A 22000-nucleotide genomic window follows, 5' to 3' on the forward strand; every position below is an offset into this window, starting at 1 on the left:
ATTAGAATCTCAAAAGTCAGGGGTCCAAACAGAGAGCTTCCAGCAGGGGGCAGCAGGGCACTGTGGGTAGTAGGTCCCATCCACACATCTTTCCTGGTGTTGGGATGAAACACCCAAAATTCCATATCAGGTAGAAACCAGGGGTCAGTTATCTGACCTTCTAATACAGAGGGAGCTGCCATAGGGTATGTGGCTCCAGAATGTTGTGCACACACAGAGCTGCCTATAGAAAATGGGACTTTGAACAAGTTAATGTTTTATCTCCAGGAAATCCACAACATCTTTGGGAGATGCCCCAAAGCTGCTTAAAAGATCATCTATCTTGGGCTGGGGTTGTGGCTCAGTGGTAGAGAACTTGCCTAGTATGTGTGAGGCCCTGGGTTCTATCCTCAGCACCACATAAAAATAAATAAAAAATAATAAAGGTATTGTGTCCAACTACAACTAAAATTTTTTTAAAAGATCATCTTTTTCAATGTAGAAAGCCTCAAAGTTACCATTTTATCTATCTGTTGTATATTTTCATTACATTTATCTTTATACTGAACAGCACTTAAGGCAGCTTCCTCAAGTTCTCAAGAGCAAGGAAAGTAAGAATATGTTCTTTTGGGAATCACTAAATCGGATGCCATCAAATTTTAAAGCTTCTACACAGCCAAGGGAATGATTAAGAGTGAAGAGAGAGCTGAAAATCTATGTCACCTACTCTTCCAACAGGGGATTAATATCAAGAGTATAATTAGAACTTGAAAAACTTAATGCCAACCCCCCCCCCCAAATAACCAATCAATAAATGAGCAAAAGAATAGACATTTCTCAAAAGAAGAAATATAAGTGGCCAACAAATACATGAAAAATTATTCAACATCCTTAGCAATCACGGAAATGCATATCAAAACTACACTGATTTCATCTCCAGTTAGAATGACAATCATCAAGAATGTAAATAACAATAATTGCTGGTGAGGATGTGGGAGAAAAGGTACATTCATAGACTGTTGGTGGGACTGCAAATTAGTATAGCTACTTTGGAAAACAGTGATAGATTCCTCAAAAGATGAGGCATGAAACTACCATATGACCCAGCCATCCAGCTCATTTGATTCCAAAGATCTAAAATCAGCATACTATAGTGATCTATGCGTCTCAGTGTCCACAGTAACACAATTCACAATAGTCAAGTTATGGAACCAGCTTAGGTGTCCCTCAACAGATTAATAAAGAATAGAAATAAATAAAATATTTTTAAAAAGAAAGAAAACGTGGTGTATAGATATACAATAGAGTTTTACTCAGCCACAAATAAGAAATGATGTCATTTGCTAGTAAATGAATGGAACATCATGCTGAGTGAAATAAGCCAGACTCAGTCAAGGGTCAAATGTTTTCTTTCACATGTGGGAGAAGAAAAGAAGAAGACGACAAAGGAATTGAAAAGGGATCTCATGAAAATAGGAAGGAAACTAATAGGGGAAGAGGTTGGAGGAGGGAGGAGGGGAGGTCATAGGGAAGTCCTGGGGAATGAAATCTCCCAAACTATGCTACGTCCATGTGTGAACATGATACAATGAATCTCACTTGTATAATTGTAATGTAATAATTAAAACATTAATGGAAGGGAGATCAATCAGTAGAGTGGAGCAATCAATCAGATGGGGGAGGCAGGATGGAAGGGAAAGAAAAACTACTGGGGAATGAGATTGATCAAATTGCGTAATGTGCATGTGAATATGGCATAATGAATTCCACTCTTATGCATAATTATGATGTACAATAAAAAAGGAATCTGCTCTTTTTGCTCCATGTAATCAGCCCTATTGGCTGACAGGCATTTGTCTTAGCCTTGGTAAAATGAAGTCAGGGGAATTTAGTCCAAGACGGAGAACAGATGAATTAGGAACAAAGGCATAGTAGCCTTGAAGTGACACAAACAGCAAAAATGATCAGTGAAGAGGTTTGTGGAGGGAAGAGCAGGCATCAGAGGCTGCCACTTTGGATGATCTTGAGCCAGGGGTCTTAGTGCCAGATTGTCACAGTTAGCCTGACACTTGGGCAAGACACTCGCCTTCTCTGTGAATCGGCTTCTTCTTCTGTAAGTAAGGCTATAGGATCAGAAGACCTCTGGGGTCCCGTCCATCTCTGACGGAATCTGAGGGGCCTTTAGGACTCTACAGGAAACAAAAGTGGAAATGAGTTTTGTGTTTGGGGTCTGGGCGGAACATAGGAGTTGGGTGGGGGAAATGTCACTGAGGATGATATATAAGAGGTAGTTTTGGGAGGAAGGCATAGCTTGACCCTTTGTCATCTGTACCTTCTATTTCCAGTTTCAGCACCTTAGAACAGAACAGGACAGAATGGGGGGTGGGTGGTGAGTTTCATGCCCGAGTGGTGGTTTTCATGTCTACAACTCTGAGCAAAACCTGGGAGGGACCAGAGGCACTTGCTCAGAGCTCCCTTGAGCTACCCTGACTTTTCTGACCTCAGGGAGCCCTCTCTGAGGAGCCTGCTCTGGAGTATCAGGCTGGCTAGGGTCCCTGTCACTGGGGCAGCAGTCAAGACCATTCATTAAGGAACACACATGTCAGAGAGCATCAGGCAGACACCAGCGCATTTTGTTTGAATCTTTACTTTCAATTGCAGACAATCTTTTTCCATTTCATTACAAAAGTACTAAACAAACACAGACAGGAGAGGAAAACAGACGTTCGCAAACTATGTACCTTCAACAGGCACCTAACAATCCATCACCAATACCCATGTGCAGGGCACGACACCAGGCGGAGGATTCCCAGCCCTCAGAACTACGCCATAAATGCATGATCTTTTTATTACATATAAAAATGACCAACGGGAAAAAAAATTCAGGCCACAGGTTGGCTTTGTACACTCTGGCCCTTCCCGGTAGCCTTCTCTCTGGCCAGCGAGGGAGGCAGAAGCAGCCCAGCATCCCAGCAGTTCATCAGGACAAGACGCTGGACATGGCGGAGAAAGCCAGGAGCGCCAAGTCCTCTTGTTTTTCCAGGCTTGGAGGGGAGGTGGCCTTGCGTGGCTCTGGCCCAGCAGCCAGGTGGCATGGCCAGGCGCCCTCCTGGGCAGGTGGTGGGCTCCTTGCCCAGGCTGGCCGGAAGGGCTTCTCTGTGCTTGCCTATCTAGGGAGCCGTGATCACGTGAGCAGCTGTCCAGGTCTGGCAGTCTTTTTTGTTAGTCCCTCTGTACCTCTCTGGGAGGGGGCGCTGTCAGTCTACGGTGCCGTTGTAGGATTTGTTGAACTTGTTGAAGGTAAAATCCACAGTGTGAGTGGAGATGGGCTTTCTGTAGAGGGGGTTTGAAGCCTGCAGGGTGTGACGGTAAGAGGACTTGTGTTAGTTCTCCCATGTAAAACAACAAACTAGATGCCCTTCCCCTCATGGTCAGTCACCAGGAAGGGGGCAGGCAGAGCATGCAGCTGGGGGGCCACCATCTGTGCTCTAGGGCTGGCTCTGCTTCTGACTTGCTCTGTATCCCTGGGAGAGTCCCTTGCCTTCTCTGAACTTTTACTCTTTGTCTCTGAAATGAGGCATTGGGTCATAGAGTCTCTGAAAGCCCTTTCCAATTGTGACAGACACTCTCTCCTGGGATTCAGTGGGGGCTTCCCGTGTGCTCAGGCCTTCACAAACCTGCAGTCTGCCTGGGGAGACGAGGCTTCCTCAGAAGAATTTCCTAACAGACCATAGCAACTTGCTTGAGCTGCTCTTCCATGTGCCCACTTTCTCTGAGCTGTGTGGACTCTTTCTGCTTGAGCTGTGCCAGGTGACCCTGCCCCACAGCACTCCCAGCCTGGGCCTGGGGCAGGACTCTGTGCAGAGAGGCCCTCTGTGCTACAGTCACGCACTGTCATTGTCTAGACTGGGCATAGCCCTGTGGGTGTCACTTCTTTATTTTTAATGCTAAAGATGCCAGGGGACCACTCTTGCTAACACACGGCTGAGCTCAGACATGCCACCGGTCTGGAAGGCTCTTCTGCGCCCCCGTCCCCTCTGCTTACCATCTCATAGCGTGCCCTGGAGCGTTCACTTTGGAACTTGGCAAATTCTCTTCGGTCATGGATGGTGACAAGCAGCTTCCAGATGGCCAGGAGTGCAATCCCAATCAGGAGGATGCTGCCGACCACGGCCAGCAAAATGGTCATGGCGTTGGGGGCAGTCCCACACTCTGAAAAGAGACCAGGAACATGGGGGGTTGGCAATGCCACCAACATCTTGTGCCCCTCCTGCCCCCAGCCTCAGGCACATCTGAGTTGAAAGATGTGCCTCCCCCAGAGCCTTCTCCTCTGCCCTCTCCTAGATCCCCTGGTGCCTCTGTGTGACTGACAGCAGGGGGCGGGCAGTTTTCCCCAATGTGCAGAGAGTGAAAGATCCAAAGAGGGACAGTGACTGTTCCAGGGTCATGTGGCTAGTTAACAGCAAAGTCTCCATGAAAGCCCTGGGGCACAGCTGCACGTCCCCTAACAGACCACGCCCTCGCCTTGGCCTGCCCAGGCTCCAGAACAGGACGCTAGACCATGGCTCAGTGTTCATGTCCGTGTTCTCAGGGACAGACTACAGAGAAGGGGGGCATGAACCATTTCCACAAGGGCCAGGCTGGCCAACATTTCTAAACCCTTAGTGTGAAGGAGCCCCTTGGATCAAATATGCTTATTTTCTTTTTCTTTTTTTTTGGTGGCGGGTGTGGGTACCAGGGATTGAACTCAGGGGCACTCAACCACCGAGCCACATTCCCAGCCCTTTTTTTGTGTTTTATTTAGAGATAGGGTCTCACTGAGTTGCTTAGAGTCTCACTTTTACTAAGGCTGTCTTTGAACTTGCAATCCTCCTGCCTCAGCCTCCCGAGCCACTGGGATTATGTGTGTTTCTTTTCTTTTCTTTTTGTTTTAATTGGTTGTTCAAAACATTACAAAGCTCTTGACATATCATATTTCATACATTTGATTCAAGTGAGTTATGAACTCCCATTTTTACCCCGAAGTGTGTTTATTTTCAACAACCACAGAGACAGTGCTTGAAAACAAAGCCTTGTTCTGACAGGCACATGTCCTGGATTGGGACTGCAGTTCCCTGGGTCTCTGGCCATGGAAAGTAGGTGAGATGATTTGGTTTAATTTGGAATAAGCGTTTGCAATGCTGTGAATTGAAGAGAGCAAAACTTTTTCTGCTCCCTTCAGTCCAAAGAAGAATAAAAGCAGATAATCTAGAAATCCCAGTTACTTCAAGGCTGTTGGTCCTTGGGCTCAACACGCAAGGCTGAGTTGTTGGTGTTCAAATGAAAGTTGGGCCCCTGCAGTGGCTCAGGACGCTGAGTGTGGCGGCCAGCAGCAACACTGCCCGCGGCGCTCCAACTTCCCTCCTTGGCATCCACCCTGGGAAGCCTGAGCAGCTGGCCAGGGCAGTGTGCACACCCAGATGCTCACTGACTCGAGCAAGGGCCCAGCCCTGATGGGCCAGACCTGGCACCTCCCACCCTCCCTGCAGAGCACAAGGGCTCCTTCCTTATTAGCTCTCTGCCTCTGCCGAGATGACATTCCTGAGGGGCATGTCCTGCCCTACTATGGCTCCTGTTGCCCCCACAGCTCTGCCCTCATCCCAGGCCCCCAGCTGTGTACCCATCTTTCTTCTAAACCCTAGGAATCGGACAACGGTGGCCTTAGATCCTGATCTTCACAGTGAACTGTATTCCTGGGTTTGGGAAGGATGGTGAGGGGGGTGCTGGGGAGGGAATGGGCCACAGCCCCAGAGCAGGGAACAGCATCAGACACCTGGACCCAGGGGCTGGGCTCCCACCTACCTGGCTCCCTCAGCACCGTCAGGTTGGTCTTCCCACTGGGCAGGTCTGCGTAGCTGAACGTCATGATGCAGTCCTTGGCAGTTTTATAGAAGCAAAGCACAGCCTCCTGGTCATCTTTGACTAGAAGAAAAGCAAACAGAACGTCCTGAGCCTGTCTCTGGGCAGCCCAGAGCTGCTGGTGGTCAGGGCGGGGAGCGGGCACCTCGGAGAAGGAAGAGGAGACAGAGGGGCTGAGAGGGGTGGCGGGCTTTCCAATGAGTTCAGGGGTCTCACAGCGGGATTGCAGGCCCCCGGTTGACTTTATTGCTCTGGCGACACGTGGATCACATCAGAGTCTTCAGCCCTCTGAAGTGTTTGCTGGGGATGAGGTGAAAAAAGGCAGCCTTGAATGGGTGTGGGTGGGAATGGGTGAAGGGAGTCGATGGAAATTAGGAGGATAAAGAAAAGAAAAAGCCACCCTGACCGCTTCCTCTCCAACCCCCAGTCCACTTGGGTTGAAAGCAGGCTACAGAGGCCAAGAGGCAGCTCTTCCCTGAGATGTAAAACCAAAAACAACCTCCAGAGGTGAGGAGGATATTTGAATGCAAGGCTGGTCCCCTGGGTGACCCCGCATCCAAAGATTAAGTGAGCCAGTGGTAGAGGTCGGGCCATTCCCTGGCCCTGGCCTGGATACCAGCGGGCCTCACTCCCCAGAGTTAAGCTGCTTCCTCCCTGCCCCATGCTGCCTTTGACCTGTGGGAAGGAGTCGCCGTCCCCTGTCTAGGCATGGTGTTCTGTGGCTTCCCTCGGGTTACAAGACTGATTTTATTTTCCCCTAGTACCTGGGATTAAACCCAAGGCTTCCTGAATGCTAGGCAAGAGCTCTGCCACTGAGCCACATCCCCGGGCCTTTGTAGTTTTTATTTTGAGGCAGGGTCTTGCTAAGTTGTCCAGCTGGCCTCTCCCTTGTGATCCTCCTGCCTCAGCCTCCTGAGTCCCTGGGATTACAGGCATGTGCCCTGGTGCCCAGCTGCAAGACTGATCTTTAGGAGGGAAAGGGACTAGAGAAAAAGGGTGAGCAGGGAAACAAAGGAAAAGGAAATTGGGCAGCAATCACAGGTTGGCCTGAGCAGCAACCAAAGGTTAATGTTATGACATGAAACGCTTTTCCACTCTTGCCCTTTGAACCTGGTGGATCAAAGGAGTTTTAACATGGGAGCTGATACATTAGTGTGGTTATCAAACACAAAGGTCTGGACTTTTCTCTCAGCCCCTTCTCCAATGCCTGGGATTCATGAGGGCAAACGTTTATTTTAAAAGCCTAGGAAAAGGGTAAATGATGAGCTGGAACATGAACTGTATCTGCTGATTCACCTCAGAGAGCTGGATTGTGAAGCAGCTGTGCATGGACCAAGATAATCACTTCAACAGATGCTAGAAGGCCGCTTTTCTTCTTTGACCACTTGTGTCTGGCTCTGGGGAACTGGCCCTGGGTCTGCAGGCAAAACGTGACATATACCAGGCCCCAAGTGGCAAGTCAGAGGATGGGTAGGAAGATGGTATCTCAGGCACTATGGTGAGCTCCCTGCTGTCCCCTCAGGCATAACATCAGCACCTGGCATAAAGTAGGTGCTCAAGGAATATGTGTGGAATAAATACAAGACCTGACATTCTCTGAGGCCATCATTTAACCAAGCAGACAGTCAAAATCAGGGAGGTGGGTGAGCTGAGGTTGTGACTCAGTGGTAGGGTTCAATCCTCAGCACCACATAAAAATAAATTAATTTTTATTTTTTACAAAGGTATTGCGTCCAACTACAACTAAAAATTAAAAAAAAAAAAATCAGGGAGGTGGGAACAAGGAAGTCTACAAGAGGTAAGCCAGGACTGAGACAGACAAGAGGCAGGGGCCGGGAGTTTGCAGAAGCTGCAGTTAAGGCAGAGGCAGGTCTACAGCAAGAGGTCTCTGGGGGCACATTCACTTTCCAGGTATGTAGTCTTTTTTCCCTCCTTCCATTTTAACCATTTTAAAAATACATAGTCAGTTTTAGTAAATTCACCATGTTATATAACCATTCTCATTAATGCCAGACCACTTCCATCATCCCCAAAAGAAATCTATACATATTAGCAGTCAATGCCAATTTCTCCCTCTCCACAGTCCCTGGCCATCCCTGATCTCCACTCTGTCTCCACAGGCTCTCTCGCTTTGGGACATTTCAAATAGAATTATGGAATGTTTTCTCCTGTTGGCATTGTTTCACTTAGTTAATGTTTTTGAGACTCACCCACCTTGTCACATGCGTCAACTTTTCACTCCCTTTGATGACCAATGAGATTCCACAGCATGGACAGGACACATTTTGTTTGCCATTCATTAGTGGGTGGACGTTCGGGTGGTTTCCAAGTTTTGACTCCTGTGACTAATGTTGCTATGGGCATTTGTGTGCAGGTGTGTGTGTAGACCCAGTTCTCTTGGGTATAGACCTGGGAGTCAAATTCTGGATTATGTGGGGATTCGATGCTGAACTATTTCCCAATTGCAAGCTATTTCCCAATGCATCTGTACCATCTTACAGGCTTGGGGACTCAGCTCAGGGTCTCTATGCAGAACCAGAAGTCATGCCAAGGAAGCCTAGGCTGGACTTCCTAACTCGGGGTTAAGCCCACCCTCCTCTCCACAGAGGAAGAAATCTTCAGGGGTCTACAGAGACCCCCAGCGGCACCCTGTCCCCACCTTGACACTCACCGATGGTGTCCACCCACGTGATCACCTCATCCTTGCACAGGTGCTGACAGGTCTGATTGTCAGGTTTCCCTGAGTGAAGCAGCAAGCACTCAACGCAATCTCTTTGGAAAAGAGGAAATAAATGTGGCTGTTAGATTCTGTGTGTTGGTCCCACCCAGCTCCCCAAAACACAGGACCTGAAGGCTTAGCTGGTCCCAATTTCAGAGGTCTAGTCTCAGGGACTCTCTGCTCTGCCTTCTTGCTGCTGTTAGTGGGCAGCCCCAGGGTCCGTGGAGGGACACAGGTCAGCTTACAGTTGTGTCTGCTCTGGGGAGTCACCTTGCCAATAACAGACTTTGGAATTCTGATGACAGGAGCCAAATCCACCTGCACCCTGCCATGCTGAACACCTGGCTGAGGAGATGGCTTCAAGCAAGAGGCCCCTCCCACACACTGGACTCACCCAACCACACCACAAAAGCCACATCTCTGAGGTTGGGGCTTCCTGGGCAATTCTGGCACCCATGGAGGGCTGAGAACCACTGTCTCAGAGTCCTTCAGGCTCCAGTTCCTTCCCCATCCTAGGTGGAGCCCTCCTGCCAGGCTCCCCAGGGCCTTGCTGGACGTGTACCTGGTAATTGGTCTATTTTAGAGTCTATCCAGGCTATGGAGACCCCACGTGGTATAACAGGGGCTTCTTTAGAAGAAGGATGAGAAGCCAAAGAGAGGCCCTATGAATTCCTCTCCTCCCACCCCAGATACCAGCTGAATCAGACAGTGTGTGAAAACGCTTAATGACAATGCCCCCAGGTGAGTGGTTGTCACCACACTTCACATAGTCAAAACCTGATTCAGACATTCTCCCTCCATCTGAGGTCACCTCAAGGAGACCAGACCTCTGAAGGTGCAGGCTGGGAAGCAGGCTTCTGCCGAGGAGTGTAACACTTGGGGTGGGCGTGTCCTATCTCTGAGGGTGGGCTGGGGGGCCACACAGAGCACACAAAGGCCAGGGAGAAGCTAACTCCAGGGAGGAGAAGGTCAGGCCAAACAACTCAGCTGAGGGGTCGCAGGTGGTCCTCAAGCCGGGTGGGAGCCCCCAGGAGAGTGCTTTTGGAAGCTGGGTTAGGGCTCAAATCTCTGTGTCCCTGTGACTGCTGTTGGCCCCAGAGTGAAGGGTGACCTCACAGCACCTCAGCTACACAGGGACAACTATCCTGCTCACCCCAAGACCTGTGGGGACCCTGGGAGCTACATGTCTGGAGATCCCTTTGGCAGATTGTGGAGAGATTGCACGTGGCCTTTATTATCTGCTCTTTTTTTTTTAACATCTTATTTTACCTTCATTTACTTCTCTTTATTTTATTTTTATGTGGTGTTGAGGATCGAACCCAGTGCCTCATGCATGATAGGCAAGCGCTCTACCACTGAGCCACAACCCAAGCCCCTATTAGCTGCTCTTTAATTCCAGGGGATGGAGAAGCTTCTAGTGTGGGAGCTGCAAAGTGGGACATGAGAACAGGATGGGAGCTTGTGGGTCATTGCAGCAGGTCCCCTTGCAGGGGAGGCACATGAAGCCCAGATGGTATTTATGGCAGAGCGGGCCCCACACCCAGGCGTCCTGCCTCAGACACACCCCTCCCACTTCCTCGATATGATTAAGGAATGGGCAAGGAGTGGATCAGGGAGAGAAAGTGACCAAGCCTTTCTAATGAGAGTAATGATATGCTTGAGCATTCAATCATCCTGGAATTGTTCACAAAAATCCCACTCTCCTAGGCCTGACTGTGCAGAAGCATTCTGGAGCTGGGAACCTGAGCGTAAAGCCTGCATTTCTTCTGACAGTCTGAGCCCTAGACAGCAAGCAGCGGGGGCTTGGCTGGGGGCTAGGCAGGGTGGCTCCAGGGTTGTTCATTCAAGTTGGCCTCGCTGGCCAATGGGCCAGCCTCCTGGATTAACCCACAGCAAACGGGATGGCTGCTTCTGGTCAGGCTGGGATCTATAGGGCCTCTCTGCCCTGCTGTCTTAAACTACAGCCCCAGGTGCTCTCCAGGAAGGACTCCCTAATTATCCAAGTGGATGTATCAGTTTAGCTCATGTTGCCCACACTGGCTGAAACTTGTGTTATGTATTAAAGTAAGTCTGGCTTTTTAAAAAAACAAGTTGCCGAGAGAGAAACTTTGCTCAGAGCCTGTTAATTGAAATCAGCTGGCGCCCAGGGTGAACTCACCCAAAGTGAAGGGTGTGTTTGGTTAGTTTTAGAAGGTGGAGACTGGTTGCCCTGAAACCACAGGGAAAAAAAAAAAAAGGATGTAGGACATTCAAAGCCTGATGGCCCTCAGCAAAGGAGCAAGTAGAGAACTGGCTTGATATAAGTCACTGTCAAAAGAACTTTGTTTAAAAACAAAATTTTAAAGTTGCAAGTAGGTTGTGAAAGAGAACGGAGGATCAGTGTGGTCTAAAGACAAAGACAAAGGAACAGTAATGCCTCCTTATGGCATCGTTGCTCTCCTTGCCCCTTTGGTGCTAATAAATCATCAAGTCTATGTCTTCTGGGTAATAAATACTTTCAACATTTAAAGCGATGACTGTTTTCCCCTGAGGACTTTTAACAGACCCAAGCCAATCCTGTACTGCCCTGTGGCTCCGTAGAAGTTTGGGCTCCTTTTTATTAATGTCGTGTGTGATGCCCTGGGTTGGCCCCCACTCTGCATAAACCTCATACGCCCCAAGGTCTGAGAGCAGCACTCCTGAGGTCTCTGCTAGTGGGAGCTGGAGGCGCATCCCTTGGGTACAACATGCTGTGATGGCTGTGACTCCAAGCTCACGTGGGGACAGCTATTTGGGCTCCAGTCCAGGACACCAATCTCCTTCCCAGTCTGTTTCTATCTGGATCTCTGTGTCTTCAGTCTCAGCAGGTCTCAAGAGGATCTGGCTTCCCTCTCTCCGACGCACCCAACCCCTCCAATTAAACAAAATAAGACCCTTCCCTGTCCATCTTGCCTTTCCACCATCAGCCAGCTTTCAATTACCCGCACTTGGGCTTATCTGTGGCAAATATCCAGCCCAAGGCCCTGCCACCAGATCATTTCTAAACACAGACTGACCAGCAGCCACGCGGCCCTAGGGAGCATGAACTCTTCATGTCCGCCTGGGCCAGGCCTGTGGAAGGGAGTTCTGCCAGCAGAAAACCACCCAGTTGCGTTCCCCAGCCAGAGAAACACTGTCCGTGTTATTGCTGCTGTCATCTGTCTGGGTCCCTGCTTCACCCCCCCACCCACCCCGGCTTTTCAGCTGCTTCACCAGCAAGTTTCAAGAGCGAACCTCACTCTTGCTTTCCAGGGAGCACCACGGCTTGAGCTCTGTGACTCCCCGCCTCGAACTCTGGTAGGGTCAAGGCAGGGCCACGGGGAGGCCAGCGTGCCAGGCCGGGCCACTGAAGGCCCAGTCGTATCTAGAGAATTTCTACATTCGGCAGCAGCACAGAGCCCAGGGCCGGCGCTCCATTATCAGTATAAATGGAGCAGAAAATTCAACAGCCATTTCGCTTGTTTCTGGCATGCCTTATCTAGGTCGGGTGCCTTTCTATCCCATTTACCTTCTGATTATGTTTTGTTTCGAGCAGCAGTTCCCATACGGTGTTCGTGAAACCGCGTTGGGAGATGTTAATGGGGAGGATGGAATTCATCTGGGAAAAGATGCATACCGCATTTCCTTTGGAGAACACACAATAGCGCACTCAGGGCTCTGAGAAGGCACTGCATTTAGTACCAACACCAGTTTAATTTCATTCAACTCGGTAATCTAGTAATTTTTAAACTTGTTTAGGAACAGAATAGCAGTCTTGTTTGTGTGTGTGTGTGTGTGTGTATGTGTGTGTTTTCTTCTTCTTACAATATACCCATGGAACCAGCATTTCAAAGCTACCATTTCAGTGACTATTAGAAAGAGTTTTGTGGGCAGTGGGGAGTGCAGCTGGCTGGCCCTGAGGGCTGCCTGGCTGGAAGACAGGCATGGGCTGAGCGCGGGGCTGTTACCTCTTGGTGCTGCAAGCGTCTGGGCAGGTTGGACACTTCTCACATGTCTCCCCAAAGGCTCCGGGCTCTGTGCACTGGCATTGCCCACAGATGCAGTTCCCACGGTTGCTACAGATCTGCCCATCCTTGGCCTGGCACGTGCTGATGTCTGTTGAGCAGTTACAATTGTCCCCAATGTAACCTGCATGGCACTTGCATTCTCCGCAGTGACACTCACCATGGCCTGAAAGAGCACATGAGACACATCAGGGCTACCCTTCTTTATGCAGGAATACATAATTTCCCAGCACCGGCCATGTGTCAGCCTAGGGATACCACAGAGAACAAGACTGCCTGTGGAGAGTGTCAGGAGAGAGAGCCAGAGAGGGCCTGGTGCTGACATGGAATAACATACTGGGCCTGGAGGGGTCAGAACTTGACCAAGTCATGCCACAGGATCAGGACTCAGGAAAGCTTTCTGACTCAGTTGTTATATGAGTCATGGTCCCCAAATATGTCTACACCTTAATCTCCAGAACCTATGAATGATACAAGATGAAGTTTGGCAGATAAGCTTACATCAAGGATTTTGAGATGAGGAATCCTCTGCTTTGTCTAGGCAGCCCTAAATGCAGTTGCAATGTTCTTATGAGAAAGAGCAAAGGAGGTCCAACTACAGAAGGTGGTGGCTGTGAGAGACCAGATGCAAGATGCTCCGTGGCTAGCTTGGATGACCACAGAACAAAAGGCCATGAGCCAAGGAAGGCAAAGAATGCTGCTCTAGAAAGCCAGAAAAACAAGGAGTGCATTCTCCCTGAGCCTCGGGAGGGAGTGCGGCCCTGCAGACACCTTGAGACCAGCCCATGACAATGACTGCAGACTTCTGACCCCCAGAACCTCAAGCAAATCAGTCCGTGTTGCTTCAGGTCACTAAATGTTAATTTGTTACAGCCACGACCAAACTTCACAGTGGTCCTCCCTCAGCCCTAGATGCTGACTCCTTGTTTTGGCCCTTGTGACCTGCAGCCCCGGAAGGAGGAGGAGCAGACGCTGAGAGCAGAGACAGCAGCACTAACTAGTGCCCTAAGACCTCAGGTTAGGAACCGTTTGCCAGGCTTTCAACTCTGCTGGTTCTTACAATAACCGGATGAGGTAGGTTTTGTCCTTCTTATCCTCATTTGATGAGCCATGAAACAGAGGCAGAAAGACAAAGCAGCTTGTTGAAGGTCGTATAGTAGTGGCATATAGCCCAAGGCTTCAACTCCAGGCTCTGCCGCCTCCTATGAGCAGGCCCTGGCCACGACGAGAGCCTACAGTGGCCAGTGGGCTCTCCCTCTCTGGGGGTTGGGGGTGGCCCTGTCCTCTGCCCACAGGGCGTTGGGCATTGCTTTGGAGTTCTGCAGGAGTCTAGGGCAGGGGCATCATGGCTCAGAAGACTGTGTGTGAGATGTGAGAGTGGATGACTGTGGCAGTGTGTGTGCTGGACAGAGAAAAACATGGACACTGTCATCCTCCCAGGAACCTCCCTGTGACCACTAGACAGTGTGAACTGAGTGTGACCGTAACCTAGGTCACGACCTGACCCCAGAGCCTCTTCACTGGCTACTTAACTTCCTGGCCCTGCTTCCCCGGTTCTGTGTGACCTGTAGTGTCCACGACCTGCAAGGGACAGGGAGACTGGAGAGGCCAGGCCTCCCAACCCTCCCACGCAGCACGGCCTCTCCACTCACCCAGGCAGTTCTGAGCTTCAGCACATTTCACAGCAGAGCTGCGGCATATGGCAAGGGCCCTTGGAGGGGAAGACGCGGGGCCTTTGTGAAGACGCCAGGCCAGGAGGAGGCTGAGGCATGCAGCTGGCGTGGGATGTGGATGCCACAGGAGGGCACAGCGCCCTGCTGCTCCAGGGTTACAAATAGGGAGGGACAGCAAGTAGCATAAGGCCACGGACTTGGGCATGGGTTTAAGGACTGCCCCGCCCTCACCACACCAGAGTGTGGCCAGCACCGGTCTGGGGCCGGGGTAGCAGAAAGCCCCACAGGAAGTCTTCCCAGATGGAATGGATGCAATCTCTGCACAGCTCCCCCACGCTCTGGCCTCGGGACCACACTGGTCAGGAGCCTGGTTTAAATTAAAATGGTTCACTGTCTGGGGCAACCACCCCCCACTAACATTTCACTATGGAAATTTCCAAACCTTCAGCAAAGGATCATGCAATGAACTTCCATACACCCAGACTCTCTCTCAGGCACGCATGTGTTGCTTATCACATATCTACCCATCCATCAACCTGTGTTTGAAAAATAATGCTTTTTCAAAGTGAGTTTTCATCCGGGGTCACTCCAGGGTAAGTTTTTCTGTGGCTCTGGCACTTTCCAACGGCTTGTGCAGTACCTCATCCCAGAAAGGAAAACTTGAAGAAGTAAGAGGCACACTCAGGGCCATATTTACAACCTTTTTTTTTTTTTTTTCAACCTTGATTCTGGCAGCAATATAAATTTATGCAAATAGAATCTGACACAATACTCTCAAGTGTGGAGATGTGAAGGGGAGGCAGGGATCACTGTAGAAGGGTTTGGATTTGGGGTGCAGTAGTGAGGGAAGACCTGCTTCTCTGGGACGGACTATCTGGATGAGAAGGACTGCTACCGCAGAGGGACACACTCCTGTGACTCTGTACCTCTCCTGACCCCATGATGGTGGAGCAGCAAAGAAGCCCCATTGTTAGGGGCAAGTCTGATACCTCATGGGACTCACAGTCCAACCAAGGTCAACGTGCTAAGTGGGCCCTAGCTCTAGGGTTCAAGACAAGAGGAGTTAGGAGTCAGGGGCAGGGTTGAGGGGGAGCTGGGGACTCATGGGAGGTCACCCCCGGAGATGAAAGCTTCCTCAACCTGAGCTCAGCGAGGATGGGGCAGGAGAGCAAGGGGGTGCAGAGAAGCTATGGGCTAAACACAACATGAACAGCCCAGCCCCTTTGGTGGGGGTCAGAAGATGGGGGCAGCTGAGGGGTGTACAAAAATCCTCATCCACGTGGCTTTCTGGCTTCTTGATGACTCTGAAGGAAAGTACCAGACCAGAAGAAGGTCCAAGGTCCATACGTGGGAACCCACTAAAGCCACAGAATTCTTGCCCGTTGTACTGACTCTTTGAACAACTCTAGTTTGGTTTGTCATTGCCTTTCAAAGACACTTAGGGGCTGTGGCTGTGGCTCAGTGTTAGGGGGCTTGCCTAGTATGCTCAAAGCCCTGGATTCCATCCCAAGCACTGAAAAAATAAAAAGTTTAAAGCAGCCATGGCAAAGAAAGATGTGGCACGTGCCACTATGTCCTCCTTCACACTTGCGTCTGACATTGTCATCTTGTAACAGGGTTCTTTTCCAGGGAGCCTAGGCTTAGCCTCAGAATCTTCCTTAACACAGTAACACTCAGGAGTTAAGGAGCGGGTACACAAGACAACTACTTGCCATTTTGGCTTAAATCTTCTAAGTCTCATTTAGAAAGTGTAACTCACACAGAGTGTCAAAAACTAGATCTTTTTATTCTGACCCATATGACTTGATTCCTGCAGTTGGACTTCCACCTGCCTTTCCCCACCTCTGCATGCTCAGAGATTTGCCAGATCTTCTGGTAAAAGATCTTTCTGGTAGAAACCATTACTAAAATGACAAGGTCATTTGTTCCTGTCCCAAGGATCAATAACCTATAAATCACCAGCCACGGGGACTGACAATGCCCAGAGGACCTAAGTAAAGACTCTTCTTCAAAACAAAGCCAATTTCTAATGCTAATTTCTGGGCAGTGAAACGAATTTAACACTGCTTGCTTAATATGGAACAGACATAAAAATATTTTCACCACACAGATGGGGATATTGAAGGCCACGCCAGAGCTCTGTGTAGACTGTGAACCGCGCTACACGTGCAAGTTGTTATTAACACTACCTTTGTTCGAATGATGGATAGCTAAATGGACAGGAAGTTGTAAATGTGCCTATTTATACGGAATTTCAGCTCTGCGGAGTTCAGCAGCTTTCTATCAGCAAAACAGTGCTTGTGTGGGCAGTGGGCCAGGCCTCTTCGCCTCTTTTATAAAGTAGAATGCCGGCTATTCAGAAGAGGCCTGGGCCAGAGGAGGGGGAACCAGTGGCCTGGAAGCCAAAGGAGGCTGGAGAGGAAGCCCAACATTAATGCTCTGCAGAGGTCAAGGAGGGCAAATCCCGCAGCGGCTGCAGTTCTTGCCACACACTGGTGGGGGGTGCCAGTGGAGGCTGAGGGCAGCGTCCAGCCTGCAGGGAGGTGAGCAGGTGGCCACTTCCGCAGGCAGGCTGGCTGGCTGTGTTGGGCGGGAAGGCTTGGGGAAGAGAGATGGAGGATTTTGCAGACAGGATAGATTGCAGCATTCTTCTGACAGAAGAGAAAGATTCAGGAGGAAGTTCTCGGGGGAAATGGAGGGCTGAAGAGAGTAGCAGAGAGGAACGGGAGACTGTGCCAGAGAGAGATGCTGGGGCCCGGGTCTGATGGAGGCACTTAGTCTAACTGGTGATCAGCTCCTGAGGAGCTGAGGGGTGTGGGCTGGAACCAAAGTTAAATCTTCCTCTACCATTTGCTGTCCCCCTGGGAAAGTCCCTGCACCTCTCTGATGATCCATTCCCTCTCTTTGTGGCAATGTCATGAGAAATATCAGCACTGTTCAGCAAGGCTCCTGGCATCACCTCTGGCACATGGGCACCCAGGAAATGGGAGCCGGAATCCCTGTGACATCCCAGATCTGGACATGGGACTCAGAGACCCCTGTCCACATGGAAAGGCACGGTGCCCACGCGGAGTAGGAAGGGCGCAGAGTAGGAAGTGCATGAGGCAGGTATGGAGGGGTGACCAGGAGGTCAGTGACGGGGATAGTCGATCCTACAGGGGATGGCACTGCCTCAAAGGCAGGGGAGGGAGTCAAGGGGGAAGGGAAACAAAGGGCTGAGGGCTGAAGGCGTTGCTGAGGAGTCCTCCCCACCATGCTCTCAGGGACAGTGGTGTGCATTTTTTTTTTTTGTACCAGGGATTGAACCCAGGGCTGTTTAACCACTGAGCCACATCCCCAGTCCTTATATTTTATTTAGAGACACGGTCTCACTGGTGCTGGGGATTGAACCCAGGCCTTGTGCATGCGAGGCAAGCACTCTACCAACTGAGCTATGTCTCCAACCCTGCACCTCACTTTTGCTGAGGCTGGCTTTGAACTTGCCATCCTCCTACCTCAGCCTCCTGAGCTGCTGGAATACAGGCATGAGCCACCGCATCTGGTGCGGGTGTGCATTTCTGTGTAAGCCCCTCCTTCAGAACACCAGGGTCTGAAGGAGCTGCTGGGTCAGTCCCCCAGAGCCTGGGTGGGGAGGGCAAAGACTCCCAGACCCCACTGAAGGAGCTCCCTGCTGTCCTTCCTCCACATGCTGCAGGAAGTCCCCAGTGGAATACAACTTGGGATCAGTTGGGAAGGGAAGTAAGCCTGGCCTTCAGCCTGGCCCCTGAGGCAGGATGCAAGTGGCTCTCACTCCCAACCCAGGAACGAAACCCCTGCTCTGCCTCAACCTCATGCTCGACTCCATGTCTGATGAGGCCCAAAGTGGCCGTGGTGACCGGACCAGCTGGAGGGCAGAGGGCCTGGAGGAGGAGGGAGCCAGCGTGGACTGGGCAGAACTGAGCTGCTGGCATCGTCTTTCGTCCTTAACTCAGGAACAAGGGTCACAACCAGGCAGACGATGGCCCGATGGCCGATGGCCCGTTGGGGTACAAATCACCTCTAAACAGCTGGTTCAAAACACGTTCCCATCTAGCTGTGGAATGCACTGTGGTTTCCCAGCTTCCCTCAGGGCGGCCTCTCTCCCTGGGGAGTCCTTTCTGACTGGAAGGCTGAGGAGGAGAGGACAGCTCAGCCCCCAAGACAGGAAGGGCCCGTCCTTTCTCTCCCCTCCTGGACCTGTCCCTTCTCTCTCCTACGCCCACCACAGATGTCTCTGCCACTCCCACTTCTTCTTCCTGGCAGTTTCTCCTCTCCCCTGGAGTCCCTATGGAGGTCTCTCCCCCTCCATGTCCCCTCTCCCCATTTTCCCTCTTCTCAGAACAGGCGGGGGTGTCAACAGGAAGTGGCTAAAGAAATTGAAGGGCGTGTGCTGGAGGCTTTGGCCCATCTGGGGTGATTTCCCTGTGTGTTCATGTCAGGTCTCACATGTGTTCTAGACCTCTCTGGGTGAGGCCTTGGGTGCGGCTTCTGGAACTCTCCAACAACTGTCATCAGAGGGACAGGAACCAGATCAGCAGCTCTGTGTGCTTCAGTCACAGTGCCTGTCACTCTGGGGCCCTGCAATGCTCAGAGCCAGAATCACAGCCCGGTGATTGCGCCTGAGGAAGGGAGAGTATGGCAGGCCCCAGCCACTGACATTATGTGAGGCTGCAGGCCACCCTGCAGGAGCACCTGACCTAGGGGCAGGCTGGGCTTTCGGTGGCCAGACAGATCCCCAGGCTTCCAGGGGAGATGGCCTCCGTCTGCTGCTTTGAACAGGAAGGGGAAATCCCTCCTGAGCTGCGCTATTCCTGGTTCTCCGTTGACAAGCAGGCTGCAGTTACATAACAGCCCCTCCCATGTCCTTGCCTGGCCTGTGTCACCCAGTCTTGTTCCTGTGAGAACGTGCCCATCCCACTATTCTACCTTTCCCTCCATGCACGGGCCTTGCTTCCAGAAAGATAAAAGAACTGGGATTCCTGAAATGCCCAGGGCACAGGACAAGCTCCCAGGTCCCACACAGGCCTGGGGTCAGCAGCTGCAGTTCCTCGGCAGCAACTATATCAACCTTGGGGGAGGACAGGTGGCTCTGGTAGCTTTGTTCTTCTCACCACGGGTTCCCTGAGCCTGTGAGCACAGTATCATCTGGCTAAAGGGAAGTGATGATAGAACTAGCCAGGTGAGGGCGGTTCCTCCTGCAGGAGAACCCTGCACGCAGTGGCTTCAACAACCCGACTCGCCAGCCAAGAGCCTCCCTTGCTCAGCTTACTCCCTTCCCATCACTGCCCTGAGGCTCTGGGACTGCAGATCAGAGTATTGTTTTCTTAAAATTTTTTGGGGGGTGGGGTACTGTGGATTAAATTCAGAGGCATTCAAATACTGAATCACAACCCCAGTCCTTTTTTTTGTATTTTATTTAGAGATGGATCTCTCTCTCTCTCTCTCTCTCTCTCTTTCTCTCCCCCCCCCGCCCCCCCCGGGATTGAACTCAGGGCACTTGGCCACTGAGCCACATCCCCAGCCCTATTTTTTATTTTATTTGGAGACAGGATCTCACTGAGTTGCTCAGCGACTCGTTTTTTTTGCTGAGGCTGGCTTGGAACTCACGAACCTCCCACCTCAACCTCCCAAGCTTCTGGGATTACAGGCACGTGCCACTGTGCCCAGTCAGTGTTTTTAATGGTGGCACTGTGCGCTCTCACCCACCTGCTTGCTGCTCTGAGCAGCGGCCCAGTGTCCTCACTGGTCAATAGGGGGTAGCACCTATCTCACAGGGTTGGGGAAATGCTTTGCAAATATGCAATAGAGAAATGTACAGTTTACTTTGCTGAGGGAACTTCTAATTCCATTAAACCATTAAAATCTCTTCCTAATAGTACAACTTTATGAAACATGAAAAATATTTGGATCCTGAATGTCGCCAAGAGGCCTAGGTGCTGAACGCTGGCTCCTGGGTGGCTCTATTGGGAGATGGTGGAGGCTTGAGGAGGTGGGGCCTAGTGGGAGGAAGGTAGGTCATGGGGTTGTGTCTGTGAAGGGGATTTAGGACCCCAGCCCCTCCTTTCCCTCTTTGCTTCCTGGCCCCATGGCGTGAGGAGCTCTGCTCTACCATGTGCTCCCCTGTATGATATGCTGTCTCATCACGTGCCCCCAAACAACAGGACCAACTGACCAGACACTGAAGTCCCTGAAATTGTGCCAAAATAAACCTTTCCTCTGCTTAACTTCATTCTCAGGTATATTGTCATAGTGGCAGAAAGCTAAACAGTCAGGTGTTCCTGGAAACACTTGATACCAATGATCTCATTCCTCCTAATAACCCATGCAGCAGTTACATGACCTAACTTTTGCATATGTGGAAAATGAGACACAGAGAGACCCAGTAAGCTATCCAAAATCACACAGCAGGCAGGTGATAGGGCTGGAATTTAAATGATATTTGTTTGACCCACTAGACTGTACCTCCTCTCCAGTCTAGCCCAGTCAGGATTAAATGATAAAAATGTAAAACAACACAGACGATAGAGGCTTAAGGTGATGCAGGGTGCAGAATAGTAAAAAATGTGCAGCAGTCCTATCCATAAAAGTCTGGCTCTTTTCATCAGGGATCCCTATGTCACTCTGGGTCTCTTCTTGGTTTTCTTCTTTTAGGACAGGGCAGTGGCCTAGATGAGCTCTCCAGCTCCTCCACTGCCCACATTTGGCTGCTACATATTACCTCTGGGAGAGGGGGGAGAGCTGGGGAGCTGGGACAGTCCTGGGTCAAGTGCAGGTTTTGAGATGGGGGAGGTGGGGGGGCTCTGGGAGAGGAGGATTCGCAGGAGTTCTGAGGTCAATCTGTGAGGAGGCCTAGAGTCAGCAGGCAGCCAGAGGGAGGGTATCTGGAAATAAGTGAGAGAGAAACTGGAAAGTGCAAGGGGCGTCCTGCTGGGCTTGCTGTGTGGGTAGTAGGTGGCTGGGTGGAGGGGGGCCACGAGCCTTGGGGTCAGGGGGTTCCAAGTGCCTGCTCCAGGAGCTCAGGTTTATCCGTCAGTCCCAATCCACCTGACAGTCAACTCCTGGCACTGGACACACCCCAGGTCCACTTCTCTGTGGCTTCCTCCACTGTGTTTTCTAAAATGTGAGCTAACACTTTTGCTTAAAATCCTGCAGTGGCTCCTTATCACCTTAAATACAACTCTATCTATCTATCTATCATCTATCTATCATCTATCTATCTACCTATCTACATTTTGGTACCAGCGATTGAACCTAGGGGTGCTTAACCACTGAGCCACATCTCCACTCCTGTTTTTTATATTTTATTTAGAGACAGGATCTCAATGAGTTGCTTAGGGGCTCACTGCTGGCTCGAGGCTGGCTTTGAACTCGTGATCCTCCTGCCTCAGCTTCCCGAGCTGCTGGCATTACAGGTGAGTGCCACCATGCCCAGCTGTAACTTCTGTATTTACACTCTGGGCACAATATATATGGATTATGGCGGCATCCAACCTACCTCTGAGTCTCTCCAACTCCCCTGTTTCTCCAAGCATCCCAGGTTCTGGAGATTTCCAAGCCTTCACAGTTTCTAAAAGGTGCCGAGCAGATTTTTGTTTTGAAGCAATCACTTTGACTGGTAGCAGTGTGGACAGGACACAGGAGGGTGGGTGCAGAGATGGAGAAAGAAACAGAAAAGATTTAGTGGATAAGCC

General features: G+C 50.6%; 1 protein-coding gene across 2 annotated transcripts in view; it reads right to left on the reverse strand.

The window, feature by feature from the left end:
• Positions 1-2610: 2610 nt before the first annotated feature.
• Positions 2611-22000, reverse strand: part of Itgb5 (integrin subunit beta 5) — a 114111-nt gene continuing 94721 nt past the window's right edge. Inside the window, exons 11-16 of one of the 2 annotated variants that reach the window (XM_058583526.1) lie at positions 21805-21921; positions 12562-12784; positions 8549-8649; positions 5821-5940; positions 4025-4191; positions 2611-3332 (exon numbers count right to left, since the gene is read on the reverse strand). In XM_058583526.1, the coding sequence (XP_058439509.1) occupies positions 3237-3332; positions 4025-4191; positions 5821-5940; positions 8549-8649; positions 12562-12784; positions 21805-21921 (824 nt within the window). In that variant the 3' untranslated portion in view covers positions 2611-3236. The remainder of the gene's footprint in view (positions 3333-4024; positions 4192-5820; positions 5941-8548; positions 8650-12561; positions 12785-21804; positions 21922-22000) is intronic. The other variant, XM_046457933.2, reaches the window with a different exon arrangement.

This window comes from Marmota monax, unplaced genomic scaffold (genome assembly GCF_021218885.2).
Source record: "Marmota monax isolate L192 unplaced genomic scaffold, Marmota_monax_Labrador192_F-V1.1 WCK01_AAM20220418_F8-fsc00052, whole genome shotgun sequence".
NCBI classification, from domain to species: domain Eukaryota; kingdom Metazoa; phylum Chordata; class Mammalia; order Rodentia; family Sciuridae; genus Marmota; species Marmota monax.